The sequence below is a fragment of the Columba livia genome, chromosome 14 (assembly GCF_036013475.1).
Source record: "Columba livia isolate bColLiv1 breed racing homer chromosome 14, bColLiv1.pat.W.v2, whole genome shotgun sequence".
Taxonomy (NCBI): Eukaryota; Metazoa; Chordata; class Aves; order Columbiformes; family Columbidae; genus Columba; species Columba livia.
Window position 1 is genome coordinate 16,402,002 of NC_088615.1, and position 22,958 is coordinate 16,424,959.

General features: G+C 39.7%; 1 protein-coding gene across 4 annotated transcripts in view; it reads left to right on the plus strand.

The window, feature by feature from the left end:
* SLIT3 (slit guidance ligand 3) overlaps positions 1 to 22,958 on the plus strand; it is a 535,141-nt gene that overhangs the window by 427,120 nt on the left and 85,063 nt on the right. For all 4 annotated transcript variants that reach the window (XM_065030140.1, XM_065030141.1, XM_065030138.1 and 1 more), the window contains exons 18-24: positions 1,642 to 1,785; positions 5,232 to 5,375; positions 9,960 to 10,123; positions 12,275 to 12,407; positions 20,630 to 20,698; positions 21,767 to 21,838; positions 22,011 to 22,082. In XM_065030140.1, the coding sequence (XP_064886212.1) occupies positions 1,642 to 1,785; positions 5,232 to 5,375; positions 9,960 to 10,123; positions 12,275 to 12,407; positions 20,630 to 20,698; positions 21,767 to 21,838; positions 22,011 to 22,082 (798 nt within the window). The remainder of the gene's footprint in view (positions 1 to 1,641; positions 1,786 to 5,231; positions 5,376 to 9,959; positions 10,124 to 12,274; positions 12,408 to 20,629; positions 20,699 to 21,766; positions 21,839 to 22,010; positions 22,083 to 22,958) is intronic.

Here is a 22,958-nt window from a genome sequence, read left to right on the forward strand (position 1 = left end):
GCTATAAACATTTCCACCAGAGAAATAGCTGAGTCCCAAAATTAAATGCATATGTCAGAATATCCTTCCTTGACTCGCTTTGACACTGAACATAAACTCTTCATGTGAATGTTAGCACAAAGCACTAAACTTCTGGAAAGCAAAATCTGCATGTAAGTATTTCTGTATGTTTTCATGTTATTTTTGGCTGATTGCTGGCATACTCCTATTCTTTCTGATCGCAGACTGCACCAGAGGTGATGGGCCACATGCCGTAGGGCCCGCTGTCTGACAGTTCTTCCGCAGACATTAACCAGTGTACTCAAGTTTCCCACATGAAACATATCTCCAAGACTTAACTTTTCCTTTTTTTTTTTAAGTGATGACTTCTGCAAAGAACAAGACCCACATTATTTCTATTTGTGGCCAAGCTGTCCTGTTGCCGTGTCTTCTGTCAACTTTTATCCCAACAAGATTGCCTGTTCTCCCCAGCAGAGTAGCCCAGGTGTTAATCTGATACCTTGTCATTTGTTTTGTATCACCTGGAATTGGATTTTGAAGCTATTACTCATGCTGCTTGTGTACTGGGATCATTTCTAGAAGAATGAGCTATTCAGTATGAGTAATAGTGTTGGAACTTGGCATCTTCTTGGGAGCAAGATACTTTTTACTTTCTCTTTTTTGTTGTAGACAGTAAAACAAATAAGAGTGTTTCCAGTCATAAACCTAAACAAATAGGATTATTCATCATAATCTATACAGAGCATCATAAGAGGTGCTTGAAGAACTGAGGCCTAAGGTTTTAGTATGCTTAAGGCCTTTTATATAAATGTTTTAAATAATTAAATGCCATTTATTTTTATGCCTCTCTAATGGCATTTTATCATTCAGAAGTTTTCTATTCACTGTGTTTTTCCCAAATATGAAATATTCAAAAGATTAACTTTGCATTTCACCAGAACTTCATTTGACTTTGTAGGTTGCAGTTTTCCAATGTAGATCTATAAGCAAACATCTTGAGACTGCATAGGCAAAGCAAATATTTAGAAAATAATGCTGTATATTGCAGTAGCTGTGAATTGAGAAGTAAGCGGTACTCATTTAGTTTTGAATTGTGGTGCTAAGTGTCTGGGAGTTCATGAATGCACATATTAAAATTTGTATCAGATACGTGGAGTCACACGGTTTTGTATGTTACTCCAGTGCTGGATCTAAAAAGAGTGAAGGTCCTGGTACATTAAATAAAGTGGTCCCTGTGTCAGTGTGTGGTACCTGTTTCGGTGGTAGTAACATTAACTGATTCTTGCCAGGTGAGCACCCAGTCCCACGTATAGTCCATAACTTCATGAGAAATCCTCACTTATTGAATACCTGTGGCCCTTATAAGCAAGAATGACATGAGGTGTAAGAGCTGATAATTCCATTAATTTAAATACTCTTGATATATCTGACATAATTGTGCTTTTGATGAGTGAAGGGGAGCTATTCGTAAGTATGGCAGGTATACTTTTGAACTTCTGTATGTTCTTGCTGAATGAATGTCCCTCTAGATAATCACCAAAAGGCATATATTCTTCCCATTTTCCTCTTTCTGCTGTGATGACATATGCTTGCAATAAAACACTATGAATTTTCTTATTGTGACTGGTTGTGTCCTCCCAGAAATCTAAGCAACAATAAGATCAAGGAGATCCGAGAAGGCACGTTCGATGGAGCTTCAGGAGTGCAGGAGCTGATCCTGACTGAGAATCAACTGGAATCGGTGCATGGACGAATGTTTAGAGGCCTCACAGGGCTAAAGACATTGTAAGTGCAAAGACCCGTCTTCTTCTGTTCCTCTGTGAGTTGAGTGGGAGTGCTGAAGTTCAGCAATGTAGGCTGAAATATCCATTGCTACACAACAAGCTCTAAGGCAGGGTCTTGTATTGATGTCATGAAGTCTTCGATATATTTCTAGTCCTGAGTAAGTTTGAGATTTGTCTGCTATTTCTGTGAAAAAATGGATTTTCAGGAATTTCAGGAGCAACACGGTGGTGAACCTGTCATGGCTTAATCATTTAATACTTTTATTATTTTGGTATTTCCTATGGAAACGAGGCACATAGGAATCATCTATTTGCTATCTGTTAGTCCATCCTCCCATTCTGCCTCCACCCAAACTGCTTAAACCAGTCTTAGGAGTATGCTAGGAGCCTAAAAGATTTTTAATATCCTACAAATGATATGAAATCGGTAGAGAGAGAAGAAAGAGTCGAGTTATTGCTGCCAGCAAAACAGGTATAGCTAAGCAACTTTAAGACAGGCATAACCAAACTGTCACTGGTCCTGCGGACAGAAAGTGACCGGCCACTCGCTCTGCACCAGGTGTAGTAGCCATGAGCACAGACACTAGCCACAGCATGCTCTTCCTTGCCCACACCAAGTACCAGAAAAATTATGCATGGGGATACAATTAATGTGGTTGTGGTTGGGGAGAGTCCAAAGGAGACACAGAGCCCAGATGCATAAGAAGTCAGCTTGATATTACTTGTGTGCTTACACAATTTGGGTAATTTATTTTGGAGGACTAACACTTATACATAGAATCATAGAATCATAGAATGGTTTGGGTTGAAGGGACGTTCCCAGCTCCCCCAGTGCCACCCCTGCCATGAGCAGGGACATCTTCACCAGCTCAGGTTGCTCAGAGCCCCGTCCAGCCTGGCCTGGGATGTCTCCAGGGATGGGTCATCTACCACCTCTCTGGGCACCCTGGGCCAGGCTCTCACCACCCTCACGGGCAGCAATTTCTTCTTCATGTCTGGCCTGAATCTCCCTCCTCTAGTTTAAACCCATCACCCCTTGTCCTGTCATAACACACCATTCTAAGAAGTCTGTCCCCATCTTTCATCCCTTTTAAGTACTGAAAGGCCACAATAAGGTCTCTGTGGAGCCTTTTCTAGGCTGAGAAACATAAACTCACAGTACCTAACACTGATTTATTTTCACGTTGAAAGTTCTATAGGAAGAAGGAACACAGACAAGATTTCAGGATGGTAACTAATTTACCCATTGATGATTCTGAGAAACAGTCAGGGACTAGGCTTCTAGTGGCAGAAAAGACCAGATGATATGTATGATCTGTATGTGAAAAATACCTCTCCTGCATAGTCTTCCCTACTGTAGAAAGCAAGCATTTGGCTGGAAGGATGCTGTCAGTAAATAGACTCTGGGAATCAAAATGCAATTTAAAATCTGCAGTTTATTCATTAGCAGCAAATACTTATGTTGCAAAGTGTCATGTCACAATTACTTCAGTCCTTACTCAAGTCTGAAAAGAAATCCAAGTTTCACTTCAAGGACTGTAATGACGAATAGGGAACTTTTCTTTTGCTCTTCCTTTTATTTTTTCCTGTGGTTACAGGCATCTGTTCTTTAATTTAATGTATGCACTTCACGAAGGCATTTGAAAATACTGTCCGTAGATACTAAATTAATTTTTATACTGTAACGCAGCCCGTGGCAGTGCTCCTAAACAAAACTCAGCATTTTTTAATAAAAAGATGCTTAACATTCAAGCTATCCTGCTGACCTGACCTACATTTCCCCCTAGCTGATAAAGCAGTCTAAATATACACAGCATGAGGTGAAGATCTGTCAGTATAAGTTTTCTTTCAGGAAGGTCATGCAGTGCATGGTGAACCATGATACGAAACCAAAGGTTTTGGCTTGAGGGACCTACATTTCTACGCATTAATTGACTTTCTCCGCACTGCACAGTCATGGTCCAGTTTTTAAAGGAGTGTGTGTTTCCTGAAATGTAAGAAATCGCTGTGCAAAATGTATTGGCATCCAAATGCAGTCACCCCATCTTGCAGTACTGCTGCCTGTACTTTGCGTACGGAATTGAGAGAATGTTTCCTACTGCTACTGAGACACTAAGGGCCTTACTTCTCTGATTTACTGCCCTATTCATTTTAGAGCTTGTGGACCTGGCTTTCAGGCAGGTTAATACTCCCCATGTAAGGTGTGTGTCTCTGTGCCCTGTGACTTTTCTGACACAGTTTTACCCCAGTTGCAAACCAAAATTGTAGAGACTGCAGTGCATGTGTTGGCGGCTGTACGTAGAGAACAGGTAATGCTAAAGCAATGCAGTGTTCAGCTCTTAAACACTGAGTGTTTGTTGATTACATTGTGAATTTCTTCCCAGCTGTATCTAATATCTCTTCGGTGTTTTTCAAGCATCTATTGATGTAGCATCTAAATGCCCAACTGGCAGATACCAGTCTGAGATTTAAATCCAGACAGCTAAGGGAGTCTGAATTTTCATTGTTCATTGCATTAATTTGATACCAAGGAAAGAACCCTCCTCAGTTTGGAGGATCAGTTCACTGGAACTGCAGCATGAACTGCGTATATTTTATAGCTTTTCGGGAGCATGCTTTAATTAGGAATAATTTTTTGCCTAAGTAGGAATATTACAACTGTGTAGTGATGTTTACCAATGCAGATGCTGATAACCATGCAGTGTAACAAATACACATGAGCCTTTTTTGCTATGGAGTGAAACAAGATACTACAGTCTTTGAGATTAATTGGGCTTTATTGTCGAGTTCATTGTTACCATAACAACTCAGAGATGTATCTTCCAAAACACAGCACTAATTCATCTGGTACGAGCACTGAGCAAAGACCATTTTATAGGATGGTTACTGCTTTCTGTCTTGTCAATTAATGATCATAACGACATTTCAGAGCTTGTGTTGGGTCTGGAAATCTTTCCTAAGCTACGGCTTTATTTCTGCTGAGGATGCTGCTTCCTTCCATACTTTTGCAGTGTGGATTACAAAAAAAATAATCCATGATAGAAGTAGTAGTAATGTAACTGTTATAGCATTGTTACTGTCACACGTTTCTGGCAGTCTTTCTCAGTTGATCCCTGAATTACATATTTGCTTACTCTCAGATATTTACTAAATTAAGCCTTTAGTTTTTATTTCAAGTTTGCCACTAGTCATAATTTTAATTGCATGCTACTTTCAGACGTGGAGCTCTCATCAGTCTCTGATGTTGTGTGGAAGAAACGCGTTTGCAATTCGTAAGACCATTTACATGCATTTAGCACCCCCTTAGCTGTGTTGTTCTTCAGCAATCAATAAAAATAGAGAACAGTGCTTGCCAAAGCATCTGTTGATGCCCTAGATAAAAGACCTCCTATCCTGAAATTGTACCTCCCTCCAGTAGTTCCTAATTCTCTGTTTTAATCCTTCCAGGATGCTGAGGAGCAACTCTATCAGCTGTATAAACAACGACACCTTTGCTGGACTGAGCTCGGTGAGGCTGCTTTCTCTGTATGACAATCACATCAGCACCATCACGCCCGGAGCTTTCAGCACTTTAGTCTCTTTGTCTACAATGTAAGTTATCTTTTTATGGTGCAAACATGTCACGATGCCGTTATTCTGTGCTTTCCTTTTAAGCTTACAACATTTGAGTTTCAAAACCAAACTACTTATTGATCACATATGGAAAAGCTCATTTAGGGAAAGAAAACCCCATCGTGCTGAAATCACAGGTTTGGAGTGTTCAAGGTGTGATGTAGAAAAATGTTTGGATTGCTTTAGCTGGAGTGGCTGGCAAATGTTTGAGGTTGCCAGCGTCAGGCAGGACAACTGCATGTTCTGCCGTGTCATAGCCAGTGCACAGCACAAGTTCACCTAAAACAACCTTTGCACGCTCAGAAGTGCACAGCTTATCATACACCTCATTTCCCCGAAGCTGCTTTAGTGTCAGCAGAGTCTAATTTTTTAAGAACAGCTTTCTTGGATTTCAGTTAAATTAGTTAAATATCAGAAGAAATCCGCTAGCTAATGCTTACATTTTCAGAAGAGCCTAAGAGGACAAAATACTCCAGTCCTACTTAATGTGAATTTGAAAATTCCAACCTAAGCTTCTCTGATAATTCCCTTATATTTCTCAAGCCTTCTTTGAAGTATTTCACTTGCTTCTTAAATACATTTACATGTTTTTTGTAGTGTGTCCATTGTAATAAAGTACAGACAAATAAATGTGGAAAGAAAGTCTTCTCTTTGTTTCCAGCTGTGAATGGGGACCTTGATGTTGCTGTTAATGGAGGTTGTCTGCTTAATTCCCTTCACACTGCCCTGAAAGTACATCCGAATTGTCCAGTCAAAATAAACTATTGGTGCTATTGCATTTCAGGTTTTTAAAGCTTTCTCCATCATGTTTGGGAGAAGAAAGAAGTGTTGAATCTCAGCTGTTGTGTTCCTCACACTTTCATTTTGTTGTTACAACTTTTCACCAGCAAATCAGTTTTCGTTTTGGCATTAGCTCCACGCAGCGTAAAGAACACAGACTTTTTTTCCCTTTACATTTTGTCGTCCCAAAAGCCTCCTTAAACTTGATAGGCAAAGAAAACACAACTGGATTGTTTTTATTGACTGTTTTCTTGTGCAGTTGCGTCCGTGCTTCCTTCCAAGGGTCCCTGAATAGCTGCAACTCTCTCAATAAGTCTATAAAGTCCTTACCTTGTTTATGTGGAAGCATCTTTGTCGTATTTTGTTAGCAGGTAGCCCACTTCCTTCTTTTGCTTCAACTGTGGATAGAGATTATTACAATATCTAGCAACAGCAATTAAAGCTGCTGCTAATTAGAATGGATTGCTTTGGCACTGACTTGTAATCATGTTGATCATAGCGAGTTCCTGGCTGTGTCTTAATGAAGAAGTTTGTTCTTTGACACATTTTCACTTGATGCTCGATCCACAGACTGGAGAAGGCATGCTTCTGACTTCTTTAGACATTGATTTAAGGCCATTGTAATATTTCACATATGAATGCAAAATTCAGCTGTGTCCATTTCCTGGCAGCGCTCTGTTGTAGGTGGATATATTAGATGACAACGCTACTGAAGATAGATCGTATGACTGCTTTTCCTGTTCAACCCACACTTTGTGAGTTAATCAGGATTTGTAATGACTTTTTTTGCAGCTATTAATGTGAGCCAGAAATTCATACAACATTGAACATTTCCATTTTTATCTTGGCATATTTACAGCATTAAAAAATATTGCTCCTTTGGTTGTTACTCTTTGTGAATCAGCCCCATTGATATTCTCAAAACACAGACAGCTCCGAAAATAATGCCCTGACTAATGGTTCTCAATAGAGGAAGAACATCTCCTTTGTAAGTTATTGTGAAGAAATAGCGGTTTTGTATGTTAGTAGTCAAAGTAGGTACTGTAGCATCCTAATTTGAAGTGGGCATATTTGCAAGCAGAACAGGTTTTCCATGAATTATTATTAAAATAGCTGCATGGAGCTAATGCCAGAGTGATAACTGGTTCATCAGAATGACACACAATATTCTAGTATAAACTTAACCTGAACTCCAGGATATATTTTCAGCCTAATTTCGACAATGTGTTTCAGCATGTTTTTCTAACAGGTCACTAGAATCCATTTAAATAGTTAATATTATGGCTTCTTTGCAATTTTTAAGAGACACTTGTAGTAGGATATGCATATTTCACTCCTCAAGACTTCTATTCCCCTTTGATTTTAAAAATATGTCTATGTCCTTGAGTAAACACTTCTGGATTTAATGTTAGTGCAACATCTTGGCTAAAAGCGTGATTGCTTTGCTTCTGTTTGAGTGGTTAAATCACTCTCTTACATGTAGGAACTCTGATTACTAACTATGAATTTTTATAACAATCTGTCTGCCCAACATTACTGTTGATGATTTGAGAACTCCACTTGAATAGCCAGATTCCGAAATAAAGCTTTTGCAAATAATTTGCCTTTCTGGACTTTCAATTGCTTTTCAAGTGCAGTAGGGAATCTCTTATCCTACGTGATACTTCATAGAGAACCTTGATCTTGCATTTTTTCCAGAAGGTGCATCATAGTTTTGCTGTGGATGTAGGGACGTGTATGAACTTCATACTACTTTAAAGCAAAAAAAATCACTGCTCTACAGCTGGACAAAGGACAACATTTAGATGTTGTTAAAATGGCAGGAAGACGTGTAATGCATGACAAGGCAAATTTGTCCTTTTTTTAATTTGAATTTCAAAACAGTAGGTTTGTTTCTGTGTTTATTTTTGTTTTCTGTATGTATTCATTTTATATATAACTTCTTTCTTTCTTAGTTCCTAAGAAAAGCACGATCCGAATTCTAATCCAAGGATTTAATAACTTAGATTATTTGTTAACCTCTGTTTGCCAAGAAGAAAATGAGGGTTTGAGGGCAGTTATTACTGCTCAGCTAGCAAGCAGTAACACATTATCAATGCAACCTCACCTCTGTGTAAAGGGATAATTACTATTTTGATGCAAACATTTTGTAGATTGAACATTTGAATGTTTCAGAAAGTTCTTGACATGTCCCGATAAGATGCTCTCTAGATGTGCAAAATGTTCTTTACATTCAGAGCTGCTGTTTTTCCAGAAACCTGATTATGTACACCTGTTGTTTGTTTCCAATTGTGGATTATTTCATTCTAAAGATTTGAGTCACGGAAGTTGTTCTGTGAATATGATCTCACGCTCCTCCATCAGTGGAACAAATGGCCTTTGAAGCATTGGTTCACTTAGCGTTGGAGGTTTAAACATTTGGTTTAAACACTCTGTTCATGCCAAAGTATGTCAGTATGGAAAATATACAAGGCATCCTGCATGTGGTCCCATTATGGATTAAAGAAAATGGAAAACAATTTTAAAATAAAGTAACTAGAATTAAAATAATGCTTTCAGTGCTTTTCTCCACATTCAGTCTGAAAGCTCCTAAGTAATCTGTTTTCTCACGTTTATACAGCAAGTTAGCCTTTGCCTTTGAATCCTGGTCAGCCTGAAATAGGTTGAGTATTTTTATTATTGAACATTATGCTGAGTTTTCTCCCTCTACGCGATGTGCAAGACCCCTATATAATTACCCACGCAGAGCTCCGGGCTATCACGGGGATTGCATTGTGCTGTGTTGCAGTGCCGAGAACAGCTGTAAATCATTTTGTGCCTATGTGATGTTGGCCTAGAACCCGTGTAATTTAGGAATTCATTTGGGTTTGTTTTCTGCTGCCACACCTCAACTGTGCCATATGTTTTTGTGTTCAGCACTATTGTTTTCTGAAGGAATTGCTTGGCTGAAAACCTAATGTGATTTGGGCTACATGTTTAGGTTTGTAAAAGTATGTCACAAGGGAAGGCTTACAAGGTCTTCAGCTGTTTCACCTGCATTTGAAGAACCTGTTTCTTTAAGGCCTTAAATTTTTTTGCCTTTAAGGTTTGCTGTGCTTTAGCGATTTCATTATTTTCTTTTTTCCTGTACCACCAAAATAATAATTCTTGGACATATTCACATATGATGTGAGAATTCCATCTGTGTTGGTTTAGTTGCTTCATTTTCCATACATGGGAATGTGACAGCTCATTTTTTCTTTGAGGCAACCTCAAACCGGGGCTATTGATTCTCCCTGTCTGGGTTTCTAAGATAGCCTTCTTTTTTCATACCAGAGATATCAGCCTCTTTTCTTCATCTGAAATTAAGTCATAAAAAGCTTACACAAAAATAATGGAGAGATGTTTAAGTACAGGACTCCAGAAAAAGGTTTTTTTTCCATGATTCTCAGCACTAATTCCAGTTAGCTTAGAAAGATGGTTGCTCCAAATATCTGTCACCTTACACTCCTTACATTCAAAGGATCACAACCTATTAAGAAATAGAAATGAAATGCATGTGCATATGGGCTTATAAACACACACACACACGTATATATATATGTTTTGGGGGGTTTTTTGTATTACAACCTTAGTTCTAGTATAAAACCTTCATAGACCTTCCCTGATCTGCAGAACAGAGGAGAATCTCACAGAAAGAGGTGGCAGGAAGGCACTTGTACTTGGAACCCATCATCTTTCTGTAGTTACCTCAGTATTTCTGTACGCTCATGTTTGATGCAATTTTGTCCCGTTCCATTTCAGTAATCTGCTGGCCAACTCCTTTAACTGTAACTGCCACTTGGCTTGGCTGGGAAAATGGTTGAGGAAGAAGAGAATTGTCAGTGGAAATCCACGCTGCTTGAAACCCTTTTTCTTAAAGGATATTCCAATCCAAGATGTAGATGTCCAGGACTTCACCTGCGATGGTAAGAAAATCCCGTTTGATTTGGCATTTATGATAGTGCTGGCACCTCTGTGAGCACCTCCCTTCCTATCCAGCAATACAGCATGGTGAACACTTCAGTTTAGTGATGAGGAAGACAGCCATCTAGAACTGAAGATCCTTGTTCCCTAACAGGAGTTTGTTTTTATCCTTGATTCCCAGTTTCTGAATTTCTACACTCTACACCTAAATGTCACAATTAATTTATTATGGACAAATGCTCTGCTTCGTATATTCCTGGTCCTTCCTCCCACTTCCTTATTCGTACACTTAGTTAACACTCTGATACCAGTGAGAACAGTGCTTGCTTGGAAAGTCTTTTAGTTTTGGATGTTGTTCAGTTTCACCAATAACAGGTATGAATACAGGGAATTAAAAAAGCTTAGGTATGATTTGAAATGACTCAGTGATGTTTAATGCTTTGCTGGGTCCGTATAGGTTTAAAAAAAATCTTGACATTTCTTTCATTCTCCAGGTGGTTCTTTGTCTTCCGATCAAACAGATTTTAGAGAAAATAGTAAGGAGAAATTTGCCTGATGAATGCACTGCTAACTTGACTTGTAGGCTGTGATTGTCTGCTAAGACCAGACATGCTGGAGCTGCAGTTAGTCATACCTCTAAAGAGACCATGAGAGTGACAGAAGTTTCCTACTCAGAGTAGAAATTAATTCCTGTCCTAGTCGAGCAGACTGGCAACAGGCCCAGGTGCTTGGGCTCAGAGCTCAAGGGAGCCAAGTGTAGTCATTAAAGAGAAGTTTGCATTTAGTTTAGGAGGAAAGAAGAGGAAATATCCTGGTCCACAAAATGACATTCCATGCTCGGGAGCCTTCTCTGTCACACAGTCGCTTAGGCAGCGGTGGTGAATGGAAGGTAGATGGTGGCAGGGTGTAAAACACAGCACAGGGGAAAATCGAATATGCTGAAGCAACGTGCTTTTTGTGCAGGTTTATGAAAGCCTTTGAATTCTGTTTCCAGTCATTAAGCTCAGCAGGAGAGAAAAATTAAAAAATTCCCTCTGTTCTCCTGCAGGCTGGTCATGCTCCTCCGTCCCTCTGAATACAAACGATCCCCTACCCATACATTTATAGGTAATTTTGTTATCTCGTGTCAGGACTTCCAGTCTTATTGTTTGATCTCAGTGCTCTTGGGTACAACCAGCAGAGAGAAGAAAGAAGCAGATCTGTCTCAATTAGTCCTTGCATCATTTCTTTCTTTTCAAGCGGCGCAGGACGACAGCCGCCGTGTGCGCTGGGACTGCGGCGCCGTGTCTGCGTACTCCGGCTGCCTCTGCTCTCCAACCCTTGTGCGGTTCCTCTCCCTGTCATCTAGAGAACGTGCCACTAAGTGTTTCCTTTCACATACATTGAGAGACTTCAACGTGCATTTGCCTTATGTTTTGCAAAGCCTATTGCTTTTGGGGAAAATCCGTGCTTTAATGTTTTTTCACTTCAAAGAGTTGGTTTGTTCTGCAGAAACCCTATTGTTCTTCAATTACAAGATTTAATCTGCTGTTTATGGAACTTTGAAACCATTTTTGGAGAAAGTAGATATTTTTATGTGTGCGCAGATGGATTGCCAGCAGTTGGAAGTATGCTGCTCCGTTTGGGTTTTGCCTGCTTATCCTTGTCAAAAACAATGAGGTTTTACAACTCAGTTGATAAAGGAACACCTAAAATTAACATCTAAAAATAACATCTAAAAGCTGAATTAAAAAAAAAAATCTTGTTAAAGCAGAGTAGATAGTGGATATCATCTGCCTAGATGAGTTTAAAGGTAGGGTTCTGGTCAAGTTCTCCATTTCAGCTAGTGCATTTGGGGGCAAGGGGGGAGGATTTGGGATTCATGTAACTGATGTTAGTGCGATTTCCATAATTACAGAGAAGTTGATACTCCTTAGTAAAAAATATTTATTTAAAAATATTGCTATTCAGTTTTTGAACTGTTGTTCATGTTGCCTAAATAACCTGTAAGAAGGCAGGTTGATCCAAAGCATTGGATCTACTTTAAAATCCTGGGATGGTCCCCATGGGTTCCAGGGTGTCCCTTCTGGGCCCTCATAAGCAGTTATCTTCCAAGCGCACAACATCGAGCTGTAAAACTGATTTCCTAATGCCCTGTTTGTCCCCCTGTGCAGGTAACGATGAAAGCAGCTGCTTGCTTTCCCCTCCTTGTCCTTCCCAGTGTACCTGCGTGGACTTGGTGGTTCGGTGCAGCAACAAAGGGCTGCGGATATTGCCTAAAGGAATTCCCAAAGACGTGACCGAGCTGTAAGTTCCCTTTTACATGGCTCCTTCCGCGAGAAGTTCATGAAATTACATCATAGTGAGGCTTTGTAGGGCCTTGGGGGTTTTGCCTTGTGGTGACTGGTGTTTTGGTGCTTTCCATATGTTTTGACTGTTATTTTTGTACTTATTTGTCCCTTGACTGAATACATTGCACCGTAATGGGAACAGAGTTTATCCCTGTGTCCATTAATTCTCTGTGTAGGGAACAAATGCATATATTACTATCAAATAATCCTGCAGTGCTTCTGAGCAGCCTAAACTCAGAACAGGCAGTTTGAAAGGATGATGAAAACATGTTCCTGACTTATGCAGCTGTGAGCTAATTATCCTCTGAGGAAAGAAAAAGAGAAAGGAATAGGAAAAGGAAAAGAAAGAGAAAAAGAAAGGAAAAATAAAAGAAAGCCAGTGGTGGAAACAAACAATAAATTCTTTTCTCCAAACTTCATGAGATGTCTAAAATAACAGATAATTAGATTAAATTGTAAGGTAAATTCATCCTAGTTGAGAACCATCTTTCTAGTTGTCTTTTTGTCCACCTCTTGCTATGACTTTACAGTGGATTTTGGTTCTTTCCGTGGAAAGAAAATACACTGGTAGAACTGCTTGGCTTAAACAGTTGGTAATAGAAATACTGAGCTGTTTTCCCTTTCGGTTCTCATTGAATCTGTCCCAGGTGAGTCTTGTTACAATGTCATCAACGTTTCTATGTGAAAATAATTGGTTAAGTTAGCTGGTAAGTTCTCTGAATTTTATAATGAACTAAAACCTGATTCTGCTGGTTTTCAGTATCTAGAAGTGTTTTTACTATTTAGTAACAAGACAGCTGATGAATGAGACACACTTATTTTTACTCCCTTTGCAGTGCGAGGTTGGGGTTTGCCCTGTTTTTCACCAGTGGTGCAGTCAAATACAAGACTGTTGCTGAATGAGGAGTATACTGAGAGTGTCTGTCGTAACTCAAGTGACAATGGAAATTTTGCGTTAATGAATGCACATCCTTGGAACGCTGTTAGGCAGGGCATGGTTAATTGTGGTTTGAATTAAAATCCAAGTCCAGGCCTGTATTCCCTTATATATTGCTATCAGTGATAAAGAGTCTGCAAGGTGGTTTCTGCTCTGTTCTTGTTCAGGTTTCATTGCATTCAAATATGACTTGCCAACAATAAGATACCACATATGTTACTATGATTGTCACTGCCCCACTGAGGAATTTTTAGGCTTAAATTTTGTATTTTTTTTTAATGATACTTTCTGATACACTGACAACATAACTTTCACAGAATGAGCGAAATTAATCTCACATTCTCAAAAACTGCCATCTTTCTTAAGCTGTTTCTTGGCAAATGAGTCAGTAGCCTGGAACTGAACAGTTTGAGTTCACAGGAGCTGACGTGACTTGTCTTCTTCAGTAGGAGCCTCTTGGCTGTGTGAGCCTCTAGTTTGCCTTTCTGCTTTCGGTCCAGAAATGTGTCAGCAGAACAGTCAGCCTTGGACTGGCTGGCTCTGAATATTTCATGTTCTGCAAATATAACCTTGAAACTGTCCCAGCTGTCTCAAAATTCAGTCCTGATCTCACTCTCTTCTCAACCAACATAAACTGAGCTCCTTATTTGTATCTGTACCAAAAGATGAGCTGCAGGTACTGAAGCTACAAATGTTGGTAGCCCACAGCTCCCTCCCTGCAGGAGGCCTGAACGGTGATATGATGCAGGGGAGCATTTTAGAGTAATTTTTTTTGACATTTATAAGCTTCCATTATTGATATATTCCTTCACAAGGCATATTAGCCGCAGTGCGTTTTATTAAGCGGCAGTGTGTTTCTTAAACCAGACAGCATGGTTTAAGGGGAAGAACTGCTGTGTATCTAGATAAACCAGTCTGTTACAGCTGAATATAACCTTCTCAGAACTTCTTTTACGTTCTTTTAGAGGTCTTAAAACAGGAATTCTTTCATTGTAACAGGTATTAAATAGCAACGTGCAAAAAAATGAACATACCTCTTGCACAGGCCCATAGGGAAAATGTTACCCCTCGCTGGGTCAGATTTCACTGTATGTAAGCTCAGCAAAAAGGATCACCAGCAATGTTTTATTACATGGTGGACTGAAGACATAGGCTCGCTCCTTCCAACTTTGTTCTTGAGTTTCTCTTTTGGATTGTATATACACAAAGCATGTGAAAACCATTATCTCCTTCGTATTTAGAGCTTGGAATGACAGGAGACATCCCTGTGTTTGGTTTGTACCCCCCTTGGGAGGAGGGATTACCTTGGCAGGGAGGCTCCCATCTAGAAGAGAGTTGAAAAGATCACTAAGTTTCCTGGCTTTTTAGAGGGATGATGATGCAAGAAGTTTCTGTTTCCCAGTGATTCCTTCACAAAACCCCATCATCATGGGCAAGCCTCCTTACAATTTCCTGGGAATAGGGAAATATGTTGTTTCTTCCAAATTCCTTTGCTGTATATTTACGTACTGCTGACATTTTTTCCCACTGTTTGCTTGCTCTGAAGAGAAGCCTTGGGTTTTTTTAACATACTCAGTTTTCTAGTCCAGATGTTCAGAAATAAAATGTTCATGCAATGAGCTAGTTTGGAACTTAGCTTCGCTGCTGGTTAGTGTTTTAGGCTTCCCTTCTTTCTTCTTATTTCCTCCTCCCCCCAGTCGATATGAACTAAGTTTCCCATGCTCTTTATTTTTTTTACATACTACGTCTGTGTGTGAATGCTATTTTTTTTTTTTTTTTAAACAAAAGTATAGTCTATTTCTAATAAAGTCTTATCTGATGGCATCCAGCTGCTTTTATGGACCTACAGCAAATAATATTTTGCACTGGGGAAAAACATTGGGAGGCAATAATGTGGCCGGCATGTGCATAAGCTGTAACATAATGAGCATGGTGTATTTTAGAATAAATACGTACTAATCATGTCATCTCTAGACTCCAAATGTTATCATGACACTGAGCTATATAATAGCACGGATAGGTTGGTTAGGAAAATCTGCCTCCATGCATCATCATTAATGTTTATTTTTCTTGCCATCTATAATAACACACATTAATATTTGCACTACTTTTGCTATGTCTCTTTCTCTCCTGACAAACATTTTCTCTCCCATTTGGGTTCATGTAGCCTGCAAGCCCGTCCAGTTCTCAGCACTGCAGTTTTCCCAAGCGCTGACCTGCTCACTAGCACAGGGATCCCACTGAACTCATTTAGCTCTTTATTCCCCACCTCTGGTTTGCTGCCTCTTGCTGCCTTGGCCTTAGCACGGCACCTTTATTCAACTGAGTCCCCAGCTGCCAAGATGATTTTGGTAATTGCTTTCCATGCATTTGCTGCCACATGTACTCGGAGGTATTTGCCACTGATCTCAACCCTTCTTTCCATCTTCCAAGGCACTTGTGATTTCTCTTGACTCGTAACTACAAATAGTGGCTCACACCTGGGACATGCAGACTGATGCAATAAATATGCTTTAAGCAGTTAGTTATGATTCTTGTAGAAGTTTATAACAATTTAGTGCCATTTTTCAGCATGCCTGGGTTGCCGTTGATCAAAGGGATAACTCTGAAGTGAGATATCAGAGGAAAATCATCTGCTTCAGAATGCAGATGCTTTTGCTTGTCTGGCAATCTGCACTGCTTCATACACTGACCCCTAACACAGACCTCAGTGAATTTTCCTTTTAAAATAAAATAGAGAGACAATTTAGACCAAAGCTTAGGCTTACATGGTCCTGTGTCATAAAAGGTTTTACAGCCGGCTTAATTCACCGTGGAGGAAAACTCTCCCATTGAGAGAATAGATAGTTCTGCAGAAGGATATTTTAGTTGCAGCTGAAGTACACGACTTAAATCTGTATTTCAAATCTGTTTAGAAAAAGTAAATAGTATCAATACTGTCAAAAAAGGTGTTCAGTGACTGGTGAAATGTGGGTACATATTGGAAAGGTGACTTTAGCACTCAGAGAGGTACGTCTAACTTTAGGGCCTTCAGTTTTCTGCCAAACACAGTCATGTTTCTGCGTGTCAAACCTGTAGGCTGTCGTCTGACGTATAAATGTAGGAAAATCCAGAGTCTAAATTTGCCAGACTTAAAAAGGATCAAGATCCAGCTTTGTACCTAGATCCAGACTTGAATTTTATTTCCTCCCTAAGAAACTGTAATTGAAGCTCTTACCATTCATGCTTTGCAGATATGTTTCATCTTTCACAATCCAGTGCTCTTCTAGATCATCATTTTTAGGAAATGAAAGTTACTTAAAAATTTTAGGATGTGGGATACCTGCATTAAAAAGACTAAACTTAATTTTAGAGCTGCATAAAATTGTTGAGTATCATCTTTCTTTGTAATGTAACATTCTATATGAAATATTAAATTAAAGAAGGCTTTGTGCCTTTTCAATTACTGCTTGAGAACTGATTTCTCTCTCCAGTTTCTTCTCCTAGCACAGATGGCCGCTGTGAGCTTGACTTTATGGCTGAATAGACATTTCAGTGCAAAAAAAGGTTCCAAGTGATTCAAATTGTTACATGACGCTTTGGCACCTTGTGCTGGTTATATCACCTCCAATCCAAGTGGTTTCAGTATAAAAATAGACAAGTTGGAAAAAGAACAGCTGTCATCTTTTATGCAGAGTTTTGAATGTTCTGTATGCGCTGGGAGTGTGTGCGGAAGGTGCTGGATGAGCCCTGGGGCTTCTGCGGGAACCGGAGCGCGGCGTGGCCGTGTTCTTTTCAATTTTGGCTCTGGTAACTGCTTATTGGTTATAAGTCATGATTGAGACTTCAGGCTCAGTTTGATATATTAAACTATAGAGTCTAGAGACTTCTGGAAGCAAATGAGGTTGTTTTGGATACTAGTCAGCATGTCTGTGTTAAGGCAGCTGACACCCGCTCTTCACTCTGTGTATTAATAACTTGACTCTGAGCATTAAAATCAGACATATAGTTCTTTCATTCATGCCAGAATGACTTTGCATACCAGATGCCATGTACGTCATCTTACTTTGGGTAAGGAGGGAAAAGAATTTGAAATACAGTCTTCCCTCCGCATCGTTCTGTTAGGGTTTGGGCTGTTTGGGCAGGGTGTCTGTAGTTTCATCCAGGTTTATTTGTTTATATATACGTATACATAATTACACAGAGTTTTGTAACTGTAATTGTTCCTCACTATGTCCCCTGGCCCACTCTGAGCAGCTCACCTGCAGCAAAGGGTTTCTTCTAATGTTGCCACTCAGATCCTCCTGATTCTTGCCTTGCTCTTATGCCCTAAAAGCTCCCATTATTTCAAATTCCTTTCACTTAAATGTGCTTTAAAAATGAATGCCTTTTGCTTGGAAAATATTGCCACTCTTTGTATAATGTGCTGAAAGGTTTAACAGTGGTGAATTGTTCTTATGCGTGTACGAAAAGCATATAATCAGTAATTTTTCCGTGTAAAATTGTATTTGTTCAGAAATTGTACCACTGGTATAAATATTGCAGCTTTCTGCTAGCACATTTATATAACCATCAAATTGCATGCAGTACAAATCCAAAGCTATTCAAAGCAGATCCTCTATAGAGTTTATCTCTAGGGGTCTATGTTAGCTGAGTAATGAAGCACTGGATTAAAATGTGCACCCTTGACTTCTGATTGCACCAGAAAGCAAAACAGGGGGGAAGAACCTGGCCAGTCATCATCACTTTGTTCAAATTGCAGGCTGTTTTATATTGGGATCAACAGGAGAATATCCTGAAAATATATTTCTAAAGTTTTCAACACATTGCAAGAGCCCAGTCTCCTTTCCTAAAGGAAAATCATACCTAGCTTACAAATACATGATACATGACCTGCTTTTGATTTCCTTTGGAAATCCTTTGGATTTTGCACTTGGAATAAACACTGGAGCCTTAACACACCGTCATGCATGGGTTTAAGATTTGTGACTTTCTGGGGTGAAAGAGAAGGTGCAGACTCCCCGTGACTTATTGCATCCATAGCAAACCATGGCTGGGGAAATGAGACATGGTTTGCCCTCTTTCAATAGTAACACATGTGACTGATTTCTGAGGATCTTCTACGTAATTTGTGGTGTGAATTCTCCAAGGAACTCCATTTTCAAAATAATTTATATCGAATTTAGTCAAAATGAAGCAAGTGACTTTACACTTGCAGAATATGAATATCCACGGGAGGTGTTAATGTGGCATAACTAACCCGTGCTCTGGTTTGTGATAATCTGCACCAGCACAGCAGCCGTCACGATTTTGCGAGAGCTAACTGTTTGATGTCCAACACTGTCATTCAATGCTTGTGACCTTTGTGAATGGAGAGATTAATTTGTTCAATAGGTTTTTTTTTCATTAAGGAATGATTTTGCTTTTGGTTAAAAATTCAAAAGCCTGTAGTCCCAGTTGTCCAGCCTAATTTTAAGCAGGAACCAGATCGGCTCCAGTGCGTGCTCTAAGGTGACCCTGCCTTGCTGGGATCCTGTGCACAGGCAGGATGGACAAACGTGGGACTGGGGAGGTTTGGCTGGAATAGTTCAGTTGAAAAGAGAACCGAAGCAGCAGAAAGGGCATTATGCTGAAATAGAAGCCGGGGGGAAGAATAACATGTGACAGTTAATAAAATGTTTTATGTAAAAATTCTGTTAGTGTTTATAGATTTTATTTTTAAATGATGTAAAAATAAAGTTTGTGGGAAAATTTTCTTGGATTTAGTTTACACAAATATCTCTGTGTTGTTACAGTCAGTGTAGAGAGGGAACATATAGCACAGTAATAATCTATTATTATTACTGTTTGCTATAGTAAATGCAGAACAAGGAGGTTTGTTGCCAAATAAAAGGAAATTGTATGTGTGGGATAAAAAGTTTTAACATGATTATCAGATCATATTTGCAGAAGAGGAGGTAGCACATTCAGTGTTCCGGTGGCTGTGGGCTGCATTTCCTGGCTATGCTTGATTGTCTTTCAAAACATCCCACATCAATTGTATTGCCCCATGTCTACCTTAAGAAAAATCCCCCAAAGGATCTTGTAAGAAAGAGAAATATCATCTTTTATGCTCAGCTGAGGAGGGAGAAGTGCTTTCCTCCTCCATAGTACTTTCTGAGAAGGTTGGATGTGCAGATGTCTGGAGAATCACCTTGGCAGTGTCATGGGACCCCAGTGGTCAACGTCCATTGGAGCCTTGTTATTTTGGTATCTTCCAGGGATGCAGTTTCAGCCAAAAGCCAGGGTTAAGGAAGAGAACTTCAGCTCTGTCTCCAGTATTTTGTGTTAACCAGGAAAAGCCCCATGTCTCGTTGCTAGCACACGTCAGCTGTGGTCTGGAGTACCTGTGCTGTCTTCCAGGCAAACTTTTGGAAAATGTTATATTTGTTCAGGGTTCTTCCCTTGGTTACTGAATGTTCTTGTTTCTTCAGTGGAGAAAAACTGCAAAATACAGGCACCGTATGAGGACCCAGGATTATCCCAAAAGGCTTTAGCCCTACTGTGTGTGTGTCTGAATAGAGACACATTCAGTGCCGTCTCAAACAACTTCCACCCTGGAAACACAAGCTATTTTATTAAATGCACTCAGTGCTTGTATTCAAGGAGAACTTGGTCTTTGGTCTTCGATTCATACCAAGTTTTCCTCCTGTACCAGCATACTTTGAAAAGGGAAGGTGAGGAGGGTGTATGTGCCATGGTAGGAATTGCTGTAATGGATGTGGCGTCAAACTGATGGATGTTTGTGTTGACACTGGAATAAATGAGACTTTTTGCAGTGCAGCTCCTCTGCCACTTCTGGCTGTACATAGGACTTACACGCACCAGACAAAAACTTTCCTAACAGGGTCAATCAGCCCTCAGCGTTATTACAGAAACTTGTTAAAGGTGTCTATGAGTTCAGGGCACAGGCTCCACATTTTTTCTCCCCTTCTCCAGTTGCTGTCATAGAAGCACCAGATGGTCATTTCTGTTTGCTGTAGGCCAGAGATCCTTATTTCACTTCCAAGTCTTCTAAAAAAAGAAAGGCAATAAGCTATTGTCATGCTTTGCATTTTGGATAATTCACTTTTAAAAGAGAAACTGTTAAAAAATTCCAAGCAATGAATCAAAGATAATTCCCTTATTGACTGAGTTTATCTTTTCCTCATTCATCCTGCAGATTGAGTGACAGGAGTTCTTGTTAACATGTTTGTGTAACTGGCAAATCTGACTTTTTTCAGATACCTGGAAGGAAACCATCTGACTGCTGTGCCGAAGGGGCTCTCCGCCTTTAGACACCTGACACTGATGTAAGAAACACACAGTTTCAATGTCAAGAAAATTGCGTTACGCTTTCTGCACTATGTTGTAGGTGGAACAGAAATAATTAGTATTTGGGGGGGTAAACAGACTTCTGTAATTTGAATTTGGAAAGAATTTCACAGTGGCCACCGCTGCCAGAAAGTGTTCATAAAGAGTGAGGTGACTGAGGGCACCAGAGAGCCTGTTCCAAGCTCCCACGGAGCCTCTGTTACGGCTTCGCTTGGCAGATTTATCTGTGCGAAGCTGTAAAGGTCATTAACAGAGGAGCCGGCGTTCATTTGCTCTAGGTGAGGCAGTATTTATAATACTGAGGCAATGAAAATTTGCATAGCTGTTTCTGCTATGAACAGCGATACAGGTAGACTCAACCAGACTTGTTTTCAGTCAGTTGCTCCCTGAAATACACAAGAGTGAAATTTCTTGGCTGGACTATTTATCAGAAATTTTCAAATGCTGTTTGAATCAGCTGTGGATACTCAAGTCAAATGGGCAGAACAACCTCACATACAAACAACGTGGAAAGAAAACTGGCATCCTCTGTTTTAAAACAGTCTCTTATTTGGAAGTGTATCTGATTTTGTTTTTCGAGGGAGAGCAACAACAAAACAAAATGTTCTGTTTGAGCCTAAAATACTTTCATAAATTAAAAATGAAATTTTGTTCTAATAGCTGTCAATGTGAAAAGCAGATGGAAATGGAATGCCTGTAATAAATTGCAAAGCAAGTTGGTACAGCAAATATTCACCCATGCTTTTATCATCTATTATTAATAATTTATCCTTCTTCAAAAATTTTGCTTGCATTCACTTTTTTTTTTTTTAATGTTATATGCTGTAAATGCGCCTTAATATTTATGAGTCTGAAGGGTTTCAGGGAAGTCTGATGTGCTTTGGTTTTAGAGCTTATTCAAAGTTGATTAGAAAATATTGTGTCGGTTGATAATATGTGACTTTTCAATCGCTTCAGGCATCTTGCTGTGCACATATTATGTAATCTTTAAAAAAGACATTTCTCAGTTCATACATATAAATGATATTTTCTGTGTGTTTCTTCAGTGATCTGAGCAACAACAGCATAAGTGTGTTGGCCAATTACACCTTCAGCAATATGACTCAGTTATCAACGCTGTAAGTAGCCCAAAGTTTTGATAACAGTTTTAATTGCTTTTCAGACACCATCTTAGGTGTTGAACAAATAGTACACATCTTGTTTCTTAAGCATGGGGTTTTCCGTGCTGCTTTGTGGTTGTTCTAGTAGTGAAATAATCAATGTTGTAACTCTGTTCTCTCTTTCCCTCAGCATCCTGAGTTACAACAGACTTCGGTGCATCCCGGTCCACGCGTTCAATGGGCTCAGGTCTCTTCGGGTGCTGTAAGTACCACTTCTTCAACGCAGCTGAGTTGCAGCTTATTAGAATGCTGTTGATGGCAGGGAGGCTTTTCGTGAGCAGATGGCTTTCACTTGATTCAGTAGTCATAAATATTTTCACACAATTAGCTTCAATGTACTTGTACTTAGGTGCAATATGTCCGGTAATGATTAGAGCAGGTGAATGCTAAACTTTGAAAAGAAGCAATTACCTGTTTTCAGGATGAATGAGTTTTCTCTGATAGTTCAGGGACAAGAACTATACTAAAAACAGGCCTCCAAGAGGCTGCATAAAGTATGTTTCTCTCTTCTACTTGAACAGTGTTTGGGTGCCCCACTGGAAAGGACTTGTCTCTTTGTCTGTAAGAACGTTATCATATTTTAGAGTGTAGGTTTCCATTGGATGCTTCAGCAAGAGTGTCTTTGCTGAAAACTTGCACATTTTTGGAATATTTTCTGTTTATTTAGGTTTCTGCAGGCAAGTCTTTGCATAAAAGAATGCCAGCTAAAGGGGAGTAAGTTAGAAGTCCCCACACTAAAACAATGAGTAAATCAAGCCCAACTGGGTGCCAGTGGTGCTGCGATGCCTGTCTGAAATGCCATTAGGCTGTGAATGAAATTTCACTTCATGTTGACTTGTGGCACACACAGAGATGTCTATGTGTGTTTTCTTTCTTTGGAAATCCTTTTCTGCGCTCTTTGCTTCCAGTGTAGCTACTTCCAGCAGCTTTCTGGATTGAACAATTTGCTCACACTCATATTTACTGTCTCTCGCTCCCCACCTGCCCCATCAGAAAGAACCCCTGGGCTGGGTTTGCTCACGTGTTTGCGTGGACACGCCACCCTGTGCGCAGCTGTCCAGCCAAGGTGGAGAAGCCA